The 18,193-nt window shown below is 39.6% G+C and overlaps 1 protein-coding gene across 2 annotated transcripts in view; it reads right to left on the bottom strand.

Moving 5' to 3' along the window:
* KIF5C (kinesin family member 5C) overlaps positions 1-18,193 on the bottom strand; it is a 74,772-nt gene that overhangs the window by 28,350 nt on the left and 28,229 nt on the right. For both annotated transcript variants that reach the window (XR_014184513.1, XM_082057342.1), the window contains exons 3-11: positions 18,031-18,104; positions 13,084-13,188; positions 10,290-10,338; positions 9,600-9,655; positions 8,608-8,695; positions 6,914-7,038; positions 5,078-5,182; positions 4,586-4,734; positions 1,842-1,990 (exon numbers count right to left, since the gene is read on the bottom strand). Coding sequence is in view for 1 of the 2 variants with exons in the window: in XM_082057342.1 (XP_081913468.1) it covers positions 1,842-1,990; positions 4,586-4,734; positions 5,078-5,182; positions 6,914-7,038; positions 8,608-8,695; positions 9,600-9,655; positions 10,290-10,338; positions 13,084-13,188; positions 18,031-18,104 (900 nt within the window). In the remaining variant the exon portion in view is untranslated. The remainder of the gene's footprint in view (positions 1-1,841; positions 1,991-4,585; positions 4,735-5,077; positions 5,183-6,913; positions 7,039-8,607; positions 8,696-9,599; positions 9,656-10,289; positions 10,339-13,083; positions 13,189-18,030; positions 18,105-18,193) is intronic.

Genomic DNA, 18,193 nt, shown 5'->3' with positions numbered 1-18,193 from the left:
ACCACAAATGAAAGGAGGAGGCGAGCCTGGATTTGACAGCGATGCTTGGATGAGAACATCTTCCTACCTGTAAAACACTGACCAAACTGTGCGCTTGCATACAAGGCTGCACAAATCCTGCCTCAGGGACAACTAGGAACACCCATTTTCTGCTATTATACAATTATATTTTGTATATTATTCTCTAATTTCTAGAACAAGCCACACCAAGCACATATTTATGCATGTATCTTGGATTTCATATTCAAGATGCAATTTCAGTGACAATTGCATTTGTGAAGAGCTCCCTTTGACAGAATACCCTTCCAAATGACGCTATTTCAGAAGGTCAGACAAGAAATCAATAGTATTTTAAATGCATTGAATGTATTGCTGGGCAACACCAATAAGAAAAGCAGGACAGACATAGGGGATGAGAGGGTGTGTGTATATTTAGACAAAACAATAAAGACAGCACGTTATAAGGCTTGTTCACACAGTATGTAGAAAGGATCTATATGAAGATTTCTGAAAAAAGAAATGTTTCTAGAAGGGGAAGGAAATTAAAGTCATCACATTTAGCAAACACAGAATGAAAGACGCAGAACACGAGCAGGTTGTAAATCCCCAGCGCTCCTCAGCACCACGAGCAGCCCGACCGTCTCCATAGCAATTGTGCTGTGCTGATAAGGGAAATATTCCCTGGGCTGGAGTCTCCAGAGAAAGACACGGAGCACAATCATTAGGTAACGATCTCATCAGAAAAGCAAAAAACAGCACAGGCAGCCGACAGAAAGAAGCGATTTTTTGCACCCATAAAGGTCAGTTATTATCTTTTAAGCAGTGATTTCACCCGGGATGTTCAAATCCAGACGTGACGGCGCAAACCAAATTGTGACTAATAATTAAATCACAGATTTGTTCTTGCTTTAGATACTTCACATTTGCAAGGATTCCAGACTGTTGAACTGTTAGACGCATGGACACGCAGGATGACAAGCGGTTTAGAAGAGAAAGATGATTCAAAGAAGCAGTATTTGACTGTCGGGGGTTTGTTGGGATTTCAGGCTGTAAGGTGGAGCAGGGTTGGTTTATTTGCAGTCAGAGGGCTGGTTTGTTTGTTGCTTCTTGGAGGGGTTGGTTTTGTTTGTTTGGGCTTTTCTTAACATGTCAAATAAAAATGAAAACTAAGGATGGTTTCCTAAAACTATTTGGCAACAGATTAAATAAAAAAAAGAATCTTTACTTAGTATGTATGCATAGAAATATTCTTCCTCCGCTGCCAACCAGCACTTGATCTTAAAACGCATCCTGAACAGCAATTCCCTGTGTTTGTAAACAGAAAATTGACTGTTCTCAACATAAATTCCACTTAGAAGCAACAGAAGGAGCCAAGTGGTGATTATTCTCATCAGAGGACATTCCTAATCATTGTGCTAATGGACTAATTATTCCAATGCTAAATTCAATTATAAAAAGAACCCCAAGATCTAGGTACCTTAAAGCATAATAGAACGGATTCTCAGGCCTGAGGAGCAAAGTTCTTTAAAAAAAAATTAACATAATGTAATTTTACCTCTTCTTTAATAGTATTACCAATATTATTAAAAATGATTGATATTCCTGTATTCTCTACAGCTGCTATTCATGCCAGTTTGGGTGTTTAAAATGATACCTTCTGTGCATGGCTGCTGCTGGCTTCCCTGGTTTTTGCTTTTCCACCTTTCATTTATTATTATAAAGCGTGAGCTACAACTCTGAACGGTGAACTTAGAACTAGTATTTTTGATTTACGGCAAAATTTAAACATACATAACTTAAAAATACAAAGACCCATATCCATTCCATTTTCTGGTACGTACCGTTTCTCCACCTGTTCAGTTCCAGCTCGAGGTGCTGGATAACATTCTTCAGACTCTTGTTTTTGTCTTTCTCCTTCTCGTACTTTTTCTTCCACTCCTCCGCGGTCAGCTCCAGGTTCACAGAGACCGTGTTCTTAATTGTCTTAGCTCTGCGCAACAAAAACAGCTGTCAGATTGTTTTGTCTAAAACCAACAGTAAGGATTCAGAATTCCTTCTGTAACACAAAGGGAAACCACTATATATTTGCAATTAATTTTCTGAAATGCAACGCCACAATTCCATTTGCTCTCAAACCCTACCTGGAAGCCTGAATTGAAATTTTCTGTATCAAAACCCAGGAGCCGCTGCCCAGTTAGGCACGGCTCTGCCTCTTCTGATTCCTCCAGAAAGGGGAGCTCCGGAAACTGTTCTTAGATTTAGGATGAGACCAAGTCCTGTCATTATTGCTCTGCTAGATAAGCTGTCACCTTGCAGCTTCCCCTGGCCTGGGACCTGCTGTAGAACATCCCACATGCCTTAAACTCCACCGACAAAACCGTATTTCAAGCATCACTGCATGAAGGATGTCAACAGAGTAGAGATATAGAAACTTAGCCCTCTTGAAAGGCAAATGGCGCTTTCAAATACGTTTTTGAGGGTGGAAGGAAGGGGAGGAGGAGAAATGTTGGTCACCAGCAGGTATCGGGGTGGCTGCTGGGCTGAGGAGGGGTCTCAGTGGGAAGGGAGCCATATCTCGAGCCTGTTTCGCTGCAGGCAGCCTCACGAGTTATTGCCTCTCTAGGCAAAAATAGCACAAGATTTAAACCCTTCTAACAACAACCACCATCACTTTGTTATTGTGAAAGCGCTTAGCTCCAATGGAACCTAAACAATTGCCCTAGAAAATGCAAAGCAAGCAGAAAAAGATGCTCGGCACCTACTCTAATAAATTCACATTTAAAAAGAAGAAGACAAACAAATCACTATGAATTAAGAAAGCTTCGGATCTTTGCCCTTCGTTGCTCAGACACCGAGTCCCTCCAAATGACTCCAGTGTTACTGAATAAAATAGAGGCTAAGGAAAGGAATAACAGATAAAACTGTTAACAGTTTGGAAAATGTCAGTGCAAGAAACTATGCCTATGCATGGGCTATAGATACGCGGGTTAACTGTCCTTTGGGGAGAGCACATCAGCTTAATTACTTCCTTTGCAGCTTCACTTACTGATTCTAAAGCATCCTTGAAATGTGGCCAGTCACTAAAAAGTCTGAAACTTCATTTCATTAGCAAGAAAACACTCCCATATCTGTGGCTCATACTCCAGTGATGTGCATTGCGTGGCAACAGGAGTTTTATTACCTTTGAAACATTTTTAAATAACCCTGTACTTTTATAATACGCAGATGCCTAATGGTTGGTTTTTACATATTGTCTCTGCCAAAAGCATGGCTCAAGTTTCCACTCCTTTAACTGCACTAGTGGAAAAAAATGCCTCATCATGAAGTTTATCAAGTGTGCTACCCTAATGATGGATGAAGTACTTATTAGCAACTAAATGCAAAACAATATAAAAAACACACAAAAAAAGATGAAGCTGAAAGAGAAGGAACAGACTCACTACTAAGAGGAGCACATGCGTGTGTTGATTAGTTTAAGCGGGTCTGGGAAGACGAATTTTACTCCTGATACCTATTTGAATGGTGATATAACTCTTTTTTGCTAGGAAAAATGGAGGAACCAGTAATCACCCATGACTCATATACCTTTTCTTTAATGTTATTCAGGCTCTTAATACCATCCCATCAGAAAAATGAGACACCACAAGGCAAGAGGCTGTAAAAGAAACCACTTCCCCTGGACAGCAATATTTCTGTGCAAACTGCTGACAAATACCGCCAGCTACGTACAGCACGTGTGCTGCTTTGCGGGTCCAGCGCAGCACCCTCCTCCTACCTGCATCCTGGATTTCAGCCCAGTTCTAGAGCTTTTAAGCAAACAAACAAAAGCCCTACAATAAATCCAAATCAAGCACTCCCACGAAGGATTTAGCTATTTTCCCAGTTCTTTCAGCTGCCATCCTAGTCCTCAGTAAGGGACATGTTAAAAATGTTCCTCCCCCTAGAAAAGTGTTAGTCACATCACATCACTCCAAGCTCTGCTAGCCAGGATGCGCAGAGTCGGCTCAAAATTGTTTTGCCCCAAAAAGAAAGTTAAGTTTTACCAATTGCTGAAAAGAGATATGAAACCAAGAGAAATGTAAACTGAAATAACACAGACACCTGACTTCCTCTACACACACTTCCTCATGTACCCACGTATACAACTCCCCAGAGATCCTGGAGCCCTGTTATACGTTACAGAGCAAAAGCAACCCCTTTTAATCTAGATTAAAAAAACAAAACATTTTAAAAAGATATTTTACCTTTTAATCTGCTTAATCTGAACTACTACACTTCACTGCTTACATTTCTTCTGACTTCAGTCTTCTGACTTGTGCACTTTATACTTTCTGAAGGAAAAATTATCAGAGCTTCTAAGTAGTTCAGCCGCTGGCCAACATGAACATCTATTTTTCTGGTACCATAGAGAATAAAGGGACATTTTTTCTCAAGTTCCCCAGTACTGTTTTTCTAACAAGTGCAGAAACTATAACCTCTGTATTTTAAAATGCCCGATCATCTCGCTCCCCTCGGCACGGCTGGTTCAGAACACGTGGAAGAGCCCGAGTAAGGGTCATCCAGCCAAATGCCAAGCAGGACTCACCGCTGTCCGAACATCAGGGTCGACTTAGTTTCTGCTTCGTTGAACACAGAAGGAGAACAGCAGATCACGATGGTGGTTCTGCAGTTCCCACCAAGGGAATCCTGAAGTATTCGGGTCATTTTGCTGTCTCGGTATGGAACATGGGTTTTCTAATCAAAATATAAGGAAGCGACAAGAACAATTTTTTTTAGATGATGATATCTTAATGAGAGGGAACATGAGTCGATAATGCAGGTTTAATGGATCTGAAGCACACAACCCTGAAGAGTAATTGTTCTGATTGTGCTGAGATTGGATAACCACTCAAGTGAAATCACTGAGAATTAGACTCTTATCTTTAGCAGAATAGCAAAAGTGTCACTGGTTTGTGGTTGGAAAGCTAATATTTTCTTAATTCTGAATTGAAATGTTAGCTTATTTTTTTTATGTGCATGGCAAAGAAACAGACAGATAACAAGCCATTCTCCAACAATACAAAACAGGATTACTTACAGTTCCTTCTGCCAAGGCAGATATCACATTGCCTAAAGCAGACAAAGACTTATTGATATTTTTAGCTTCATCAAGAACAGCCCCCTCCGCTCCAGTTTTGCTGACCTACCAAAGAGAGCAGGCAACAGTCAGGCTCAGCTATCAGCGAGCGTCTGTACAAATACAGCTCCAAAGCAGATAGTGCAACAGTTAAAGATGCTCTTGGAAGAAAAACAGAGCAAGCTTATCATCAGCATGAAGGAGAATTTTAATGTATTTTTTTGTTAGTTGAAGCCTGTAATAATTCCAATGTTCTTCCAAGTTGACCCTTACTTTGCAATGGGAAAAGCTGGTGAGTCCATGCTGGCCTGAGAACACCTGGGGACCATTTCCAAGCCCAGACTGTCCGTGTGTCCTCAGGCTCGCTCCGTGGCACAGCAGATGCCACCAAACGAGGATCCTGGCTTTGCATTTTGCTGGCACGGATCAAGAAGATCAGATCCTGCATGCAAGGGTTACTGGTCCACAAACTGGATGCCAAGGTGGCCCAGTCGAGAAGTTTGGTGGCCTGGGAGCAGCACTCTGTTAGACAGCAACCCAGGGTAGAGGCTTTTTGCCCTCTCCTTTTTTTTCTTGGAGGTGGGGAAAGGGCACAGAAATGTAGGATAAAGCCATATATTTTTCTCTACATTAAAACTATAGTACCTGTACTTTCCTCTAAAAATGTCACATGACGGAAAAGGAAATATAATTGTATCTTTTAAGAGACAATCTACCTAGGAAATCCTTATTTCAGGTTTTCTGTACAATGTGCAAACGAATATAATGAACCACAAAAGTGTAGTTTTCAGAGAAGAACAGAGCCTGACTAGGCACTTCTTTTCTAAACACCACTATGAGTTTTAAAATTAACATTCAGTATTATATGCAAGAATAGAAATGAACCTGATTAACCACTCAGGTGAATGGTTTCCACATTGTACCGATGGGTTATCAACGAGCATGTCCCCAGGAGCATTCTGAAAGCTGCCCGGTCTATCAAACAAAATCTTTTACTTCTCATTTCAGAAAGAAATAGAAATCTCCTGCCAAAGACATCGCTTCACCAGGAATAATTACTTTGACGCGCACTGTAGTTACCAAGGATCCAGCTTGAATAAAGAATTCCATAACATTGCAAAATGACGAGATTTATGATTTATAATTAATCTACAGTTCAACAATTTTGACCACTCCAGAAGATGTTAGACTGAGAACTGTGAAACACTGACATTTTTCCAGTGCAGTACTGTTCTAGACCATTACTCTTTTGGTAAACAGATACAAGTTCTTTTCTGGTTAGTATTTTTCTACACTGGAAAGCATAAATAGTCATCACAATCAAGAGAGACATTCAGGGAACTTCAAATAGACTTCAGCTGTATAACTGCATTAACTGCTGTTACTTCATTGACCTAATACACTAAATAATTACAGAAAACCTAGAAATAGGATGTCTGAATATAAGCAAATTAAAACAGCCGTCTAATTTGACAAATTACATAAAAATTATGCTACTTTTTTCAAATACCCATAACTAAATGATAAGCTATACAAAAGCACCCTGGTTCAATCCACTTCATTATAAATGAAGATATATTGCAGATTTGGGGTTTTTTCATTTCATAGCAATAGTCCCAATCTGCTCCTTTTCTCCATCCCACATTGAAGAAAATAAATAAAAGATTGCCGTACTAATGTTAACCAAAGACAAGACTTCTGTAAAACCTGGCTTAGTTTTGCACTGACACACGTTCCCATGACCAGCTTAGGGACCCACCAGGATAATTCAGCAGTTTAGGAAAAAGGAAAGATCACCTTCTCGCTTCCAGCCAAGTCTACCAGGTAAAGCTTTCCACTGAGTTTCTTCTCAGTTTCCACATTCTCTTGTTTAATATTAATGAGGAAGATACTGTGGCTTCTAGAGCTGTGTTCATTCATATCTGCAGAGGAATCACAGTTGGAAGGTTTTGTTTAAATTACTTTAAAACCCTACAGGAAATTATATTTCATCAGAGCTAAAAGTATGAGAGAAATAATACGGTAAGAAATAAAGGTTCCGTCCTTTTGCGCTTCTTCATGAGTACAGGCAGCTCACAGAAAAACTGCTGGGATGTAACAGACAGAGAACTACAATGAGGATGTGTGTTCGGAATCCAAGACCGAGGAATAATTCTGAGCTGAGTAAGAGAATTTCAAGAGAAGTAATAATAATTGCAATAAAAAGAAATTGGGCAGGTTTCGGTGCAATTGTGTGAGATCTCCCAACACGTTATGCTTGTAGTTTCATAAAGTAGCAAAAAGAAAACATTAAGAATCTGTAAACTACTTTCTCAACTGTCTTCTCTATTTTCTCTCTTACCATAAACCCCACTACCACCTCTCCCCCATTCACATTCACAGCAATATCTGTATTTATATGAACTCTATTTTTCTCTTCCATCTCCAAACTCTTTTTTTTCAATAACACCTCCAAACTTGCTCCTTGCCATTTCAGTCTAGCTAAAATTCGTTCTCTGTCAACTTATGTCTGAACTTTTCTGTGTGCACCAAATGCAACAGGTAGTATCACAGCAAAAGGTGTATTTGGATATTTTTTGTTAAAGAGAATAGCAGAAACAACGGGAGAAAACATTACTCAGAAAAAAAGAGATAATACATTTCTATTAGTATGATGATAAAGGCAAAGAAAAGCTAAAGTAATACAGTATTTAACAAAGCAAGGAGGTAGAGGAGATGTGGAAGAGAAAGAAATTACCCAGTGCCTCATAAAAAATAAATAAAATAATAAATACCAACGCATATCCAAACCTCCACCCCATCACCAAGACTGGAGCTCCAGGCTGAGGTTGTGCCAAGCTCACTGCTCAGATCCAAGGCTTCTTACAGTATAAATTGGGAAATGAGCCAAAAATACCTGCCCTTTTTGTCACCGTACTGCTAGTAGGCTGCATGCGACACAATGTCAACAAATTTGGCACAGGCTGAAGCAATGATTATGTTTTTCAATTTAGGAAGAATGTTTGCTTTGCCATCGTTGGAACTCAATCCAGGTCACTGCTTCACTGGGATGACTTGCAAGAGCTGAACGGGGAAGAGTCTGATGACTGCTCTGCAATCTTTGCCTGCCGCTTGACCAGTGAATTTATCTGAGTTGTTGACTTGTAGCAAAAATGAAGAATGTATGTCCATCATTTCAGTTATATATTATTTCAAAATATCTATACTATGTGTAACAATAGATGTATTGACGTTTTATATAACAATACTATAAAATACCACACATTAAATCCAGGAGTTCTCAAAGCTGAAAGTCAATAAATGTTTCTGTGCACAGTGAAGCGGTAGGAAAAGTACAGTTCTATTTATTTTAAAGCGCTATAATTCGTGCATCATTACATCATTCACATAAGTAACTCCAAATAGTCTGAGAACACGAAGAATCAATACATCACTAGGAAGCTACAACCACCCACACGTTATAGCCAGAAAAGCTTTGACAGAACACGTACTTGTAACGGCTACGTGTCGGTTCGCTTTCCCTTCATCGATGACATCCAAAACTTCTTCAGGACTAGATACAAATCTTTCTGTACAACCCTAGAAAGATGCAAGTTGAAAACAGGAAGGTTTAGGATGTGTCCTAGTAGTCCAAATGCAATCAAGAAGAATATTTAGCACTGATGTACAAAATAATTAGAAGAACCATCTACATCCAACATGACCGTTAGCGAGGCAATGGACCAAAACCTGCCTTTGTGAGCCTTTCAGTCTCTGGGATAACTTGGGAGACAATTTTCTTTCACAAGATTAAAGACTTGGTCAAATCTAAACACGCAGCTGAGGAGAGTTTCTATATTTAGCACACATAGAACAATACAGTATATATTCCTATTACTAATTTGGGTTGGATTACAAACTCAAATCAGTTTTTCTCTCTCAAACTATAGGACAAGATGCATAGTCTTGTTCTCTGCCTTAATGCAATATTACTGAAGGATTATTTTATCTTTTTTTTTTTTTTCCCCCCAGGATGAGAATAAACAGAATATTATATGTAGACTGCTAAGGCTTACATACATTTCTAACAAGTATATTACATCTAAGTGAGGGTCCAGGAAGTCATAAAACAAATTCCTAACCCAACAAATCTGTTCTAGGATACTGCAGCATTACAGCACCTACACAACAAAGTATTACAAAACAAAATTCTTCACAGTGTTCTCTTTCATATCTGACACGAAATGAGAATATAAATACTTAAAATTCAACAGCATACTAACAAAATGTAGATGTTTAAAGTCAGGAAAATTAAGTAAACATGACTCAAGCCTATTAATATTGCAGGGAACTGTCTAAATCCAGGGACCAATACTATTTGAACATTCAAGACTCTGCACAAGTTGAATCATCTCAGCAAACGCACTGGGATACAAATGGAAATGTGTAAATAAATGCATATGTGAGAATGGATGAAAAAACAAGCATCACATTTTCCTTATACCTTAACATATGGGACTCTGTTTTTATCTTCATGTACAGCGAGGTTTGTCTTTGACACTAGGAAAAAAAAAAGATGGAGAGCATTAGGAATATTCCACATTATTATTATTCCATTAGGAATATTCACATATTCGTGAATGAATTAAATTTGTAAATGAGAACCGTAGAAATCTCCCACTCCTTATTAACTACCAATATTTCTGTTACGTAAAACTTGCTTCTTGTTCTATCAATCTTGTACCTGTTTCTTTAACGTTAACTTTATGGCACAAGAGCTTTTGTTTATCGCTTGGATTAATAAAATAAACCAATTCAGATTTTGCCAAAGCAGTAAAAATTTGAAAAGAGACAGAAGAAGTCACGGGAATGGAAAGCTCAAATACTTATTCCTGGGTTTGTGTTACCATTAGCACGGACAATTCACACTTCCATCAATGTACAGCGTGCATACATAGCCACACAATTCTCTGTACTCATTGATTTCTAATCAAGCTCCGTAGCACTGCAGAGGCGGGTGCACAGGAGTCAGAGATCCAATGACTTCAGCTGCAAAATTCTCCTTCCCAACATCAATCACACAGCTTAAATGTAAATCGCTCTCAAAGAAAGTAAGGATTTCCCCTTAGGCATTGATTCAAAGCACCACACCAAGCCCAGCGCCACTTAGTCACATAAGAAATGCAGAACTTACCATCAAGTAGGTCCCTGATTTTGTCCAAATATATCTCAAAGTAGGAAACCTAATAAAGTAATCATAAAAGTAACAGATTTCAACTTTGGTGATCTAAAAATCTTTGTACCTATATGTCCATATCTGTCACAGTAAAAAGCACCAAACTAAAAATAGAAACTACCTCTCACATACTTTGAATCACATCTTTCACATGGAAGTATTTGTATTTTGAGTGATCTACGTCTCATTGATCTTCCTCCATTTACCAATGGTTCACCAGGAAAGTACACAAAAAAACCCTTCAGACAAATCTTATCTTCATCATTTATTTGGACGCAAAAATATTGAACTGAATCAAATGAATTCTGCTAATACCATACCAGGACAGCTGCATCACGAGGAGGGTAAATGTCGACAACTGTAAGAGGTACATTGGTATTCACCAGCACAAAAGCAGGCAGACGGTTCAGGGGTTTCACATACAAGTTATATAAGCTTAAGCAATATAAATTAAATTAAACTTTGAAATGAAGCAGATGTAAAAGTTCTATCCTGAATCAAGTCTCAAAGAGCAAACGGAAAATGAGCTTTTCTGTGGCAAAGAGAGACACAATTGTCTTAAGGGAAAACAAAAAGAGAAAGACTAAGGAGGGGGAGCATGAATGACTGACTCTGAATAAAAGGGCAAAAGGAAATGAGTTAGGGGGTGATGCTTAACCATACCCTAAATAAGTTTTATCTGTGGATTACTTAGGTAGAATACTAGATGGCGGAATTTTGGGTATCAGTAAACTCCAGCTATCTAGTAAAGTATCCTTTTCTCTCATGTGAAAAATAAATTATATCTATTTTTTTATATCGATGACTTGATCTTCCTATGTGACAATTGCTTTAAACACAGATATATTTTGCTTTTGTGCATTTACTTCACCTGTGCCCCATTTAAAGCATCCTCTGGACCAGCTCTACCAACAGCCTGGTTCACCCAGACTCATCTCTTGTGCTTTATTTTACCCCATGAACACTGTGCTGAGGCCCAGCACACCCAGCGGACAGCAAGCCCCCTCCCCATTCTAAACTCATCTCTATGAAAGAGGGAGAGGGAAAAAAATTATATTCATTTTCAATGTTGGCTCAGTTATTAAAAGAGTGTGACAGTTTGGTTAAATTCTTGCTCTCACTGACAGAACACGCATTTCTCTCAATGACAGCTCCTTGTACAATCACTCACTCATTCACTGCTACTTAGGCAGCTTTTCTGTTAAGATATTCATAACCGTTAATAGGAAACCACTGAAACTATTTAGTGCTGGCAGAGCATGATTTATAAAGTGATGATCTTCTGCCGGGACAGGAATTTACTGTGTTTTGTACAAGAGGGTCCACATCTGTTGGTCTCCAAGTGCTCCCATGTAGAATAAGCAATAGCCACAGGAGAGCTTTCCAGATGATGAAAAGAAATCAGTGTCACTGCTATGGAAGCCACTTCTATGAAAATTTAGAGGTGTCTCTTAAGGAGCTCAATATTTTACAATTAAAATATAATTTATTTATTTATATGGTTTATTTGTGCTTTGTACGTCTGTTTCTTTTGTCTGTACTTCATGAGCACACCCACAAACAGGCTTTCAGTACAAAATGACCTACTCCTTCCGAGACATCAGTAACTGCTTCACAGGTACTCTAGGAGAAAAATAATACATATATACCCCCAGAAATGCTTCAAAGGATTCAATACAAGCAGCACTAAGAAGTTGCTCATCTCCACCTTCTAGGCACAAGCGGAACAGAGGAGGAGATCTTCATTCTCAGAGAGCATCCCCCGCTCACAGCAGAAGGGACAGTGTTTTCATGCTCTACCTGTGCTCAGCTCCTTAACCTTCCTGAAGCCACCTAGGTATATTTTGTGTGTTTTGGGGGAAGGATGGCACAGCAGAGTACTTATATTTCCTGTAATCCATAGGGTAATTTTACTGCTGTCCACTTGGAAGAGAGGTGTACCCTGGCCCCAACGCTGCCAGATGGACCTGAGAGCTCCCCAGGAGACCGGATGAACAGCAGGAATTCAAGGTCACGCAAATAATTTGAGATCATATGTTTGGTATCACAATAAGGACAGGGAAAATATATCAGCTGTTCAACTCAACTTAGTCTGCCAGAGGTGGTGGATGCCCCATCCCTGGAGACACCCCAGGCCAGGCTGGACGGGGCTCTGAGCAACCTGAGCTGGTGAAGATGTCCCTGCTCATGGCAGGGGGGCACTGCATGACCTTTAAAGGTCCTTTCCAACCCAAACTATTCTATGATCTTAAGGAACCCATATGTGAGATTTTGAGACTAAAAATTACTCCTAACCATCCTTCCTTAAATTGCCCAGAGCCATCTTTCCTCCATTTCAAACCCATATATTATGGAGGGCCATTTATGTCACTGAGATAGGAACAACATGTCAGTGTTCTCTCAGACATTATGCAGATCAGTAGTATTTACAGTCAGTCGGGCTGAGGTACAGTCTTTGGAGAAACTGCAGTGAAATAAGTCTGTTCTTTCTTACCAAATTGCCTGTCAACAGTGGTGAGAGACAAGGCAATCAATGGACTAGCAAACCTTAGCTGAAAACACACTCAAAATAATTTCTATAGTAACTGTATTGGATTATCTCTATTGAACATCCTCAGTAGTGTTTTTTTGAGTTGTAACAGGGAGAAAGGAAAAGTTCTGCAGCACAACGTTGTAATGCAACTGCAGATTTCCCATCCAGCACAACTTTCTTCCATCTGACCCATTACGCAACACGTCATTCCGCATTTACCTTTATATGAAACTCCAGGTTTTCATCCATGGAATAGATGTGATCAAAGATGTCATGTGCAATTCTTGGAATGATTCCCATGAGCTGAGGGTCGTGCAGCTTTCCCTGCGGACACAAAAGCCAACGGTAACTTGGAAAGCCTTGCTCGGGCACAAGAGAGGAGAAAACCTTGTCCACACACACCCCTTTCTCCACTGGGTCCCTGTGGCTGCTGCTCTGGGGGGATTTGCTTGATATAAATGCACAGAAAAGGTGGCAGAACAACTCAGCATGTTACCGCTCTTCACTCAACGGAGCATCTATTAGTTTTGTCAGCTCCTGCCATTTGCCAAGCGTGCTGTCCTGCCACTACTTACAGTGTCACTCTCTGACCAAAGACAGAGGAATAAACACAAACGAACGTACAGATTACAGCCTGCTTCCTCCACTTAAATCAGATATTTGGAAACATGTCAGAAACAAGAAGTATTAAAGCATTTTGTTTCTCTTTCACCACTATGTTAGAAAGCTAAAGGGAAATCTGGGTTGTGGGGATTCGGGGATTAGAGTAATATATTCTGATTTGAGCTTGCTGGGCCCATTGCCAGGGAACTGTGCCTTACAAACACCGCTGCTCTCCATGTTAATTTGCACAACTACCTTCCTCTATTCTGTCAGGGACTGAATATTAACTAAACCCCAACAATATCCCTGGCTGCGTGGCTCCTTTTTGTTGCATTGCTCTTTTTGGAAAAGCCAGACACGTACAGGAAAGCAAAACGGCACTTGAAAACTGAATAGAAATAACTCAAAAGGAAAACCTTTCCTGACTACAGCATACACCATATTGTTATTTCCAAATATTTTATGAAACCACTTAAATATGCAATAACAAGTCAGTAAGGTATAAGACTCCATCAGAATGTAGTGTCTAGAAACTCTAATACACCTTTCGAATAAATATTTGTCCAAGTATCACAGCCCCTAGCAACACAACAAAGCATCTTACGCCTATGTCAAATAGTGGTAAGAAATTATTTTGTTTTAAATACAGTGGGTAACTATAGAATTCCAAATCATGAGAAGTCAGATTTGATCTGTAATTGCTAAAAGTTATTAATCACCATTTTTTTTTTTAGTAAATTAGGAAGAAAATGATACATATGTACCTGTGTTTCTCAATATTATGCATGTTTGTGAATGACCAGTGGGGCACATTGACCAGTTTTCCAAGTTTCTCAACCTTTATTAGTATATTCAAACACAGTTTTTCTTGACATCGCTCCCTTTATGCTAAAGCTGGTGAAATGACAGTCAACTCCTAAGCATCAGCCTAGGATGAAGGAAATTTAACATGAAGAACTGACACCATCTCTCCCTCAAAGCTTCTATTTAAAGCAGTTACGGTTCCTGCCCTTGAATTACACATCTTGGGGAATAAAAAAGTGGGGGGGAATACAGAAAAATCAGTTACATTGCTGATTGCCTTCCCTATAAAACAGCACTCAGCTGAATCTAAACCATTAATATTTTGTGTATATTACACATATAATATTACCTTCTGCAGCAGAAGCAGTTAAATGCTATACCATATGTCCTGGTTTTGCTAAAAACAAGTTTCTCTTTCAGTGAATTTTGCCTGTCAGCTAAAGCCTTCATATTAACTGCATTTTCCTGGAGAACCAGACCCATGTTTTGGTAAACCTAGCAATGGAATGCAAACATATTGATAAGCATGGATGGACATCTCGCGAGAGGGGCGATGAGAAACAAGTGACCAAGAAACTGACCAACTGTGTATAACATTCCATTCATGTGAATACTTCATATAAAAGTGGGAGATCACGAGGATCTCGTCCCTTCTGCTTATGGCCGACCTTAGGAGAGGATCTCGCTGGTTGTCCCTGAGAACTGAGGCCTAGTGAGAGACTGAATCCAGCTCCACTTGGCTGCAGAGTCTAATCCAGGACTTTGGGTGCCGGCTCTGCAGTTGCTGAGACTTTCAAGATTGGTTTTGTATATTTTGTATTATTTTCTCTATTCTTATTAGTAGCATTAGTAAAACATCTTTAATTTTTTCCAACTCTCTTCTCTCTGTCCTTCTTTCCCTCCCGATCGCCTGTCCTGAGTGGGAAGGGGGGAGAGGGAGGGGCAAAAAGGGGGAAGTGGGGGGGGAGAGGAGGTTAACAATACATCTGCCAGGGTTTTATTGTCACCCCGCAATCTTAACCCTCGACACCATATCCAACATGGTAATAAGCTTCTCAGAAATTAAAAAGTCCTTGTTGTATGATACATGATTTTATTTCAGACTATGAGAATGAAAAAGAGGGTGATTAAATACACTAAATCCCCGATGCAGGGGAAACCTTGTATGCATAAACACACAATTAAACCAACACCCAACACTTTGTATTTCTTCAGTGCACATGAATGCAACCAAAGGTCTGTGTGTGCGATATAGACCTGCAAGATGCACGATTCCTAAGGCAGCAAAGGCATCTCCAGAACGAGAAATGCTGGAGCTACGCAGTGCCCTGATTTCTACAGCAGCTTTGATGAAGCTGGGTTGTTAGTTCAGCCAAAGGACAGTTTGAATTCAAAGTTTCATTGCAGAGACTTCTGTCTGCACAGAGATGCACCAGCCTTGGGGTCACTGCACCAGGTAAATCTCTCCCCTAATGATTACTTGGGCTCTGGGTGACAACTTCTAAAAGTATTTCAATTAAAGTCTCCTAGCCTCAACAAGCCCTCTAATAATTATGCTTTCCTTTACATAGCTTTGTCTTGATCAGAAGAGAAATCAGTCTGTAAAACATGATTAAGTGTGTATGTAACTTAATCGCTGCATCTACAACTTTTTGGGCTTGGGCTTTCTCATGGTTTAAGTCAGTAGGAACCTCAATGAAGCAAGATCACATTCAATGCTTTAGGAAGAAAAGGTTAAGAATTTAAAACACTGTAACACCAGCACACTCTGATGCATTGGAAAAAAAATTATCATTTTTACTTTATTATAAATGGATTTTTTTTTAAAACCAAGAGATGACTGGGGCAAGTCCCACTATAATTTATGGAGACCATAAACTGGAAGGGAGGAGGAAGGTAAAGGCCGGGTACTCACTGGAAAGCTGGAGTCAGAAAACCCAAAGCACCCTCATGGATTTCGCTGTGACCTCAGCCAGAGTTTGGGGAAATGTGCTGCTGCTGACACTGCAGTTAGTGACTCCCCCCGAGCACCAAGACAGAGAGTTCTCTGCTCATTAAAGCCTCTCATTTTAATAAGTACATTAATTTCCACTTTTAAACATAGCAGGAAGGCAGTAGCTAGTGAAGCGTAGACATAATAACTACAATCCATAGGGACCTAGTATTGGAAACTCTACTATATGAAGTCTAAGCTCATCAATACAACCTTATGGGCCAAAATACATCATTTTTAAGAAGGTTTTGGTTGTATCTTGCTATACAGGTTGGCAAATGTTTTCTGTAGCACAGAAGAAAGACCTACGTCTGTCAGAAAGCCCACTCTGGCTATGTTATACTACTGTGTCCTGTTACGCTTACCACCAGCACTATGAAGCATTTCATATTTCACAGAAAATCCTCCATAACAGCTTTACCAAGAGGATTTACTATTTCTTCAACTTCAGACTATTTTTTTCTTCCACAACATACTTCAGCAACTTTACAAGAGGATGTTAGGTTAAAAGGGAGATTAAAACTGAATATAGACTTTATTCCGCTCTAAAATGACAGGTCTTTCTTTATTAAAGAAGTAAACCAGCCATTTTTTCTACAGTCGTTTTCTTTATCGCAGCTTGTAATTCTGAATACAAATTGGCTTTAAGAGATCTTTCCCCGTGCCATGTGGAAGCACCAGCTCAAGCCCTGCAGACATTTTGATTTAATTACATTCAGAGCTGGTGGATTACTCAGCCATTGTGCCATCTGTGAGGGCTGAGCGAGTGATTTCCCCCATCCTCGCAAGGACAGACTTAATTAGACATGAGGCATCAGTTATTGCATCCTCCAGGAAAGGAACAACGGTAGCAATCGAACAGCAATTTCACTAGGGCCTGCTGGCTTGGGAGAATATTGCTTCCCTTCTTTAACCTTCAGGTTAGATAGGTCACTTCTGTTAATTGTGTGGTAAAACCATCTGATGCTGTTAAACAAATGAAAGCTCCTTTTTTTCCTTTTATTTAGCAAAATTTTGCTGTAGCCCTCCTGCTTATAAAGTTCACAGTTGAACTGAAATGCTCCAAAACATACAAACCCAGCTCATACAGCGTTGCGATGGAACAATCCTACGCGAGGATTAAATGCTTGAATGATCTTCCTTTTTTAGCAAGAGCCTAAAATAACTGTCTTCTAACTGAACAGATAAAACCACAAGAAATAAAAAAACCAAACTACACTGTCATACTTCAGGTAGCAGAAATATGAAGAGATCTAGGACTTTGGCCACTGGAATTTGGTAGAATTTGGTATTTTTCTCCTCCAAAGCACCAGTTCTCAAATTCATCCATCTGTGCTGCAGCATGTGAGAGGTATTCCCAGGGGAGTGCCAATGAGAAAACCAATAACCCAGGCATGAATTTTCATAATCCTGCATGCAAGGGAACTCTGCAGACCCTAGTTACTGTTTTCATTTGTGGATTAACAAATCTCACTCAAATCCTTTAAAATATACACATATCTAAACTATTATGACAAATACAGAGAAGCTATACTTGATATTTTTGACTCACCATTTGTCAGCTTAGCTAGATGTCTATAGACATGTCTTGAAAAAGACACATGGAAAGAAATACTACAGCTTAAAAGGCACTAGAAGCTAAACATACCCAGATCTCTTTTTATATGTCACTCAGAGCTGAGTGCTCCAGATAGCTGGCTTGTTCAGGTAATTGGTACATTTAATTCTACAGTTGCTACCAAACTGAATTCATTTTGCCACTGTACCTCCATAGTATGCGTTTTTCCTGATGATGTCTGTCCATAAGCAAAGATTGTGCCATTGTAGCCTTCGAGAACATCTGCAAGAAGCAGGAAAACAATTAAAAATCATATTGACATCTGAAAGCAGGACTATCAGCATTTCCTAAGCCTTCTACAACGCTGAAGT

This window comes from Streptopelia decaocto (assembly GCF_964273445.1).
Source record: "Streptopelia decaocto genome assembly, chromosome: 6".
Lineage (NCBI taxonomy): Eukaryota > Metazoa > Chordata > Aves > Columbiformes > Columbidae > Streptopelia > Streptopelia decaocto.
The sequence above is the reverse complement of the archived record's forward strand: the minus strand, read 5'-3'. Positions and strand labels throughout refer to the sequence as shown.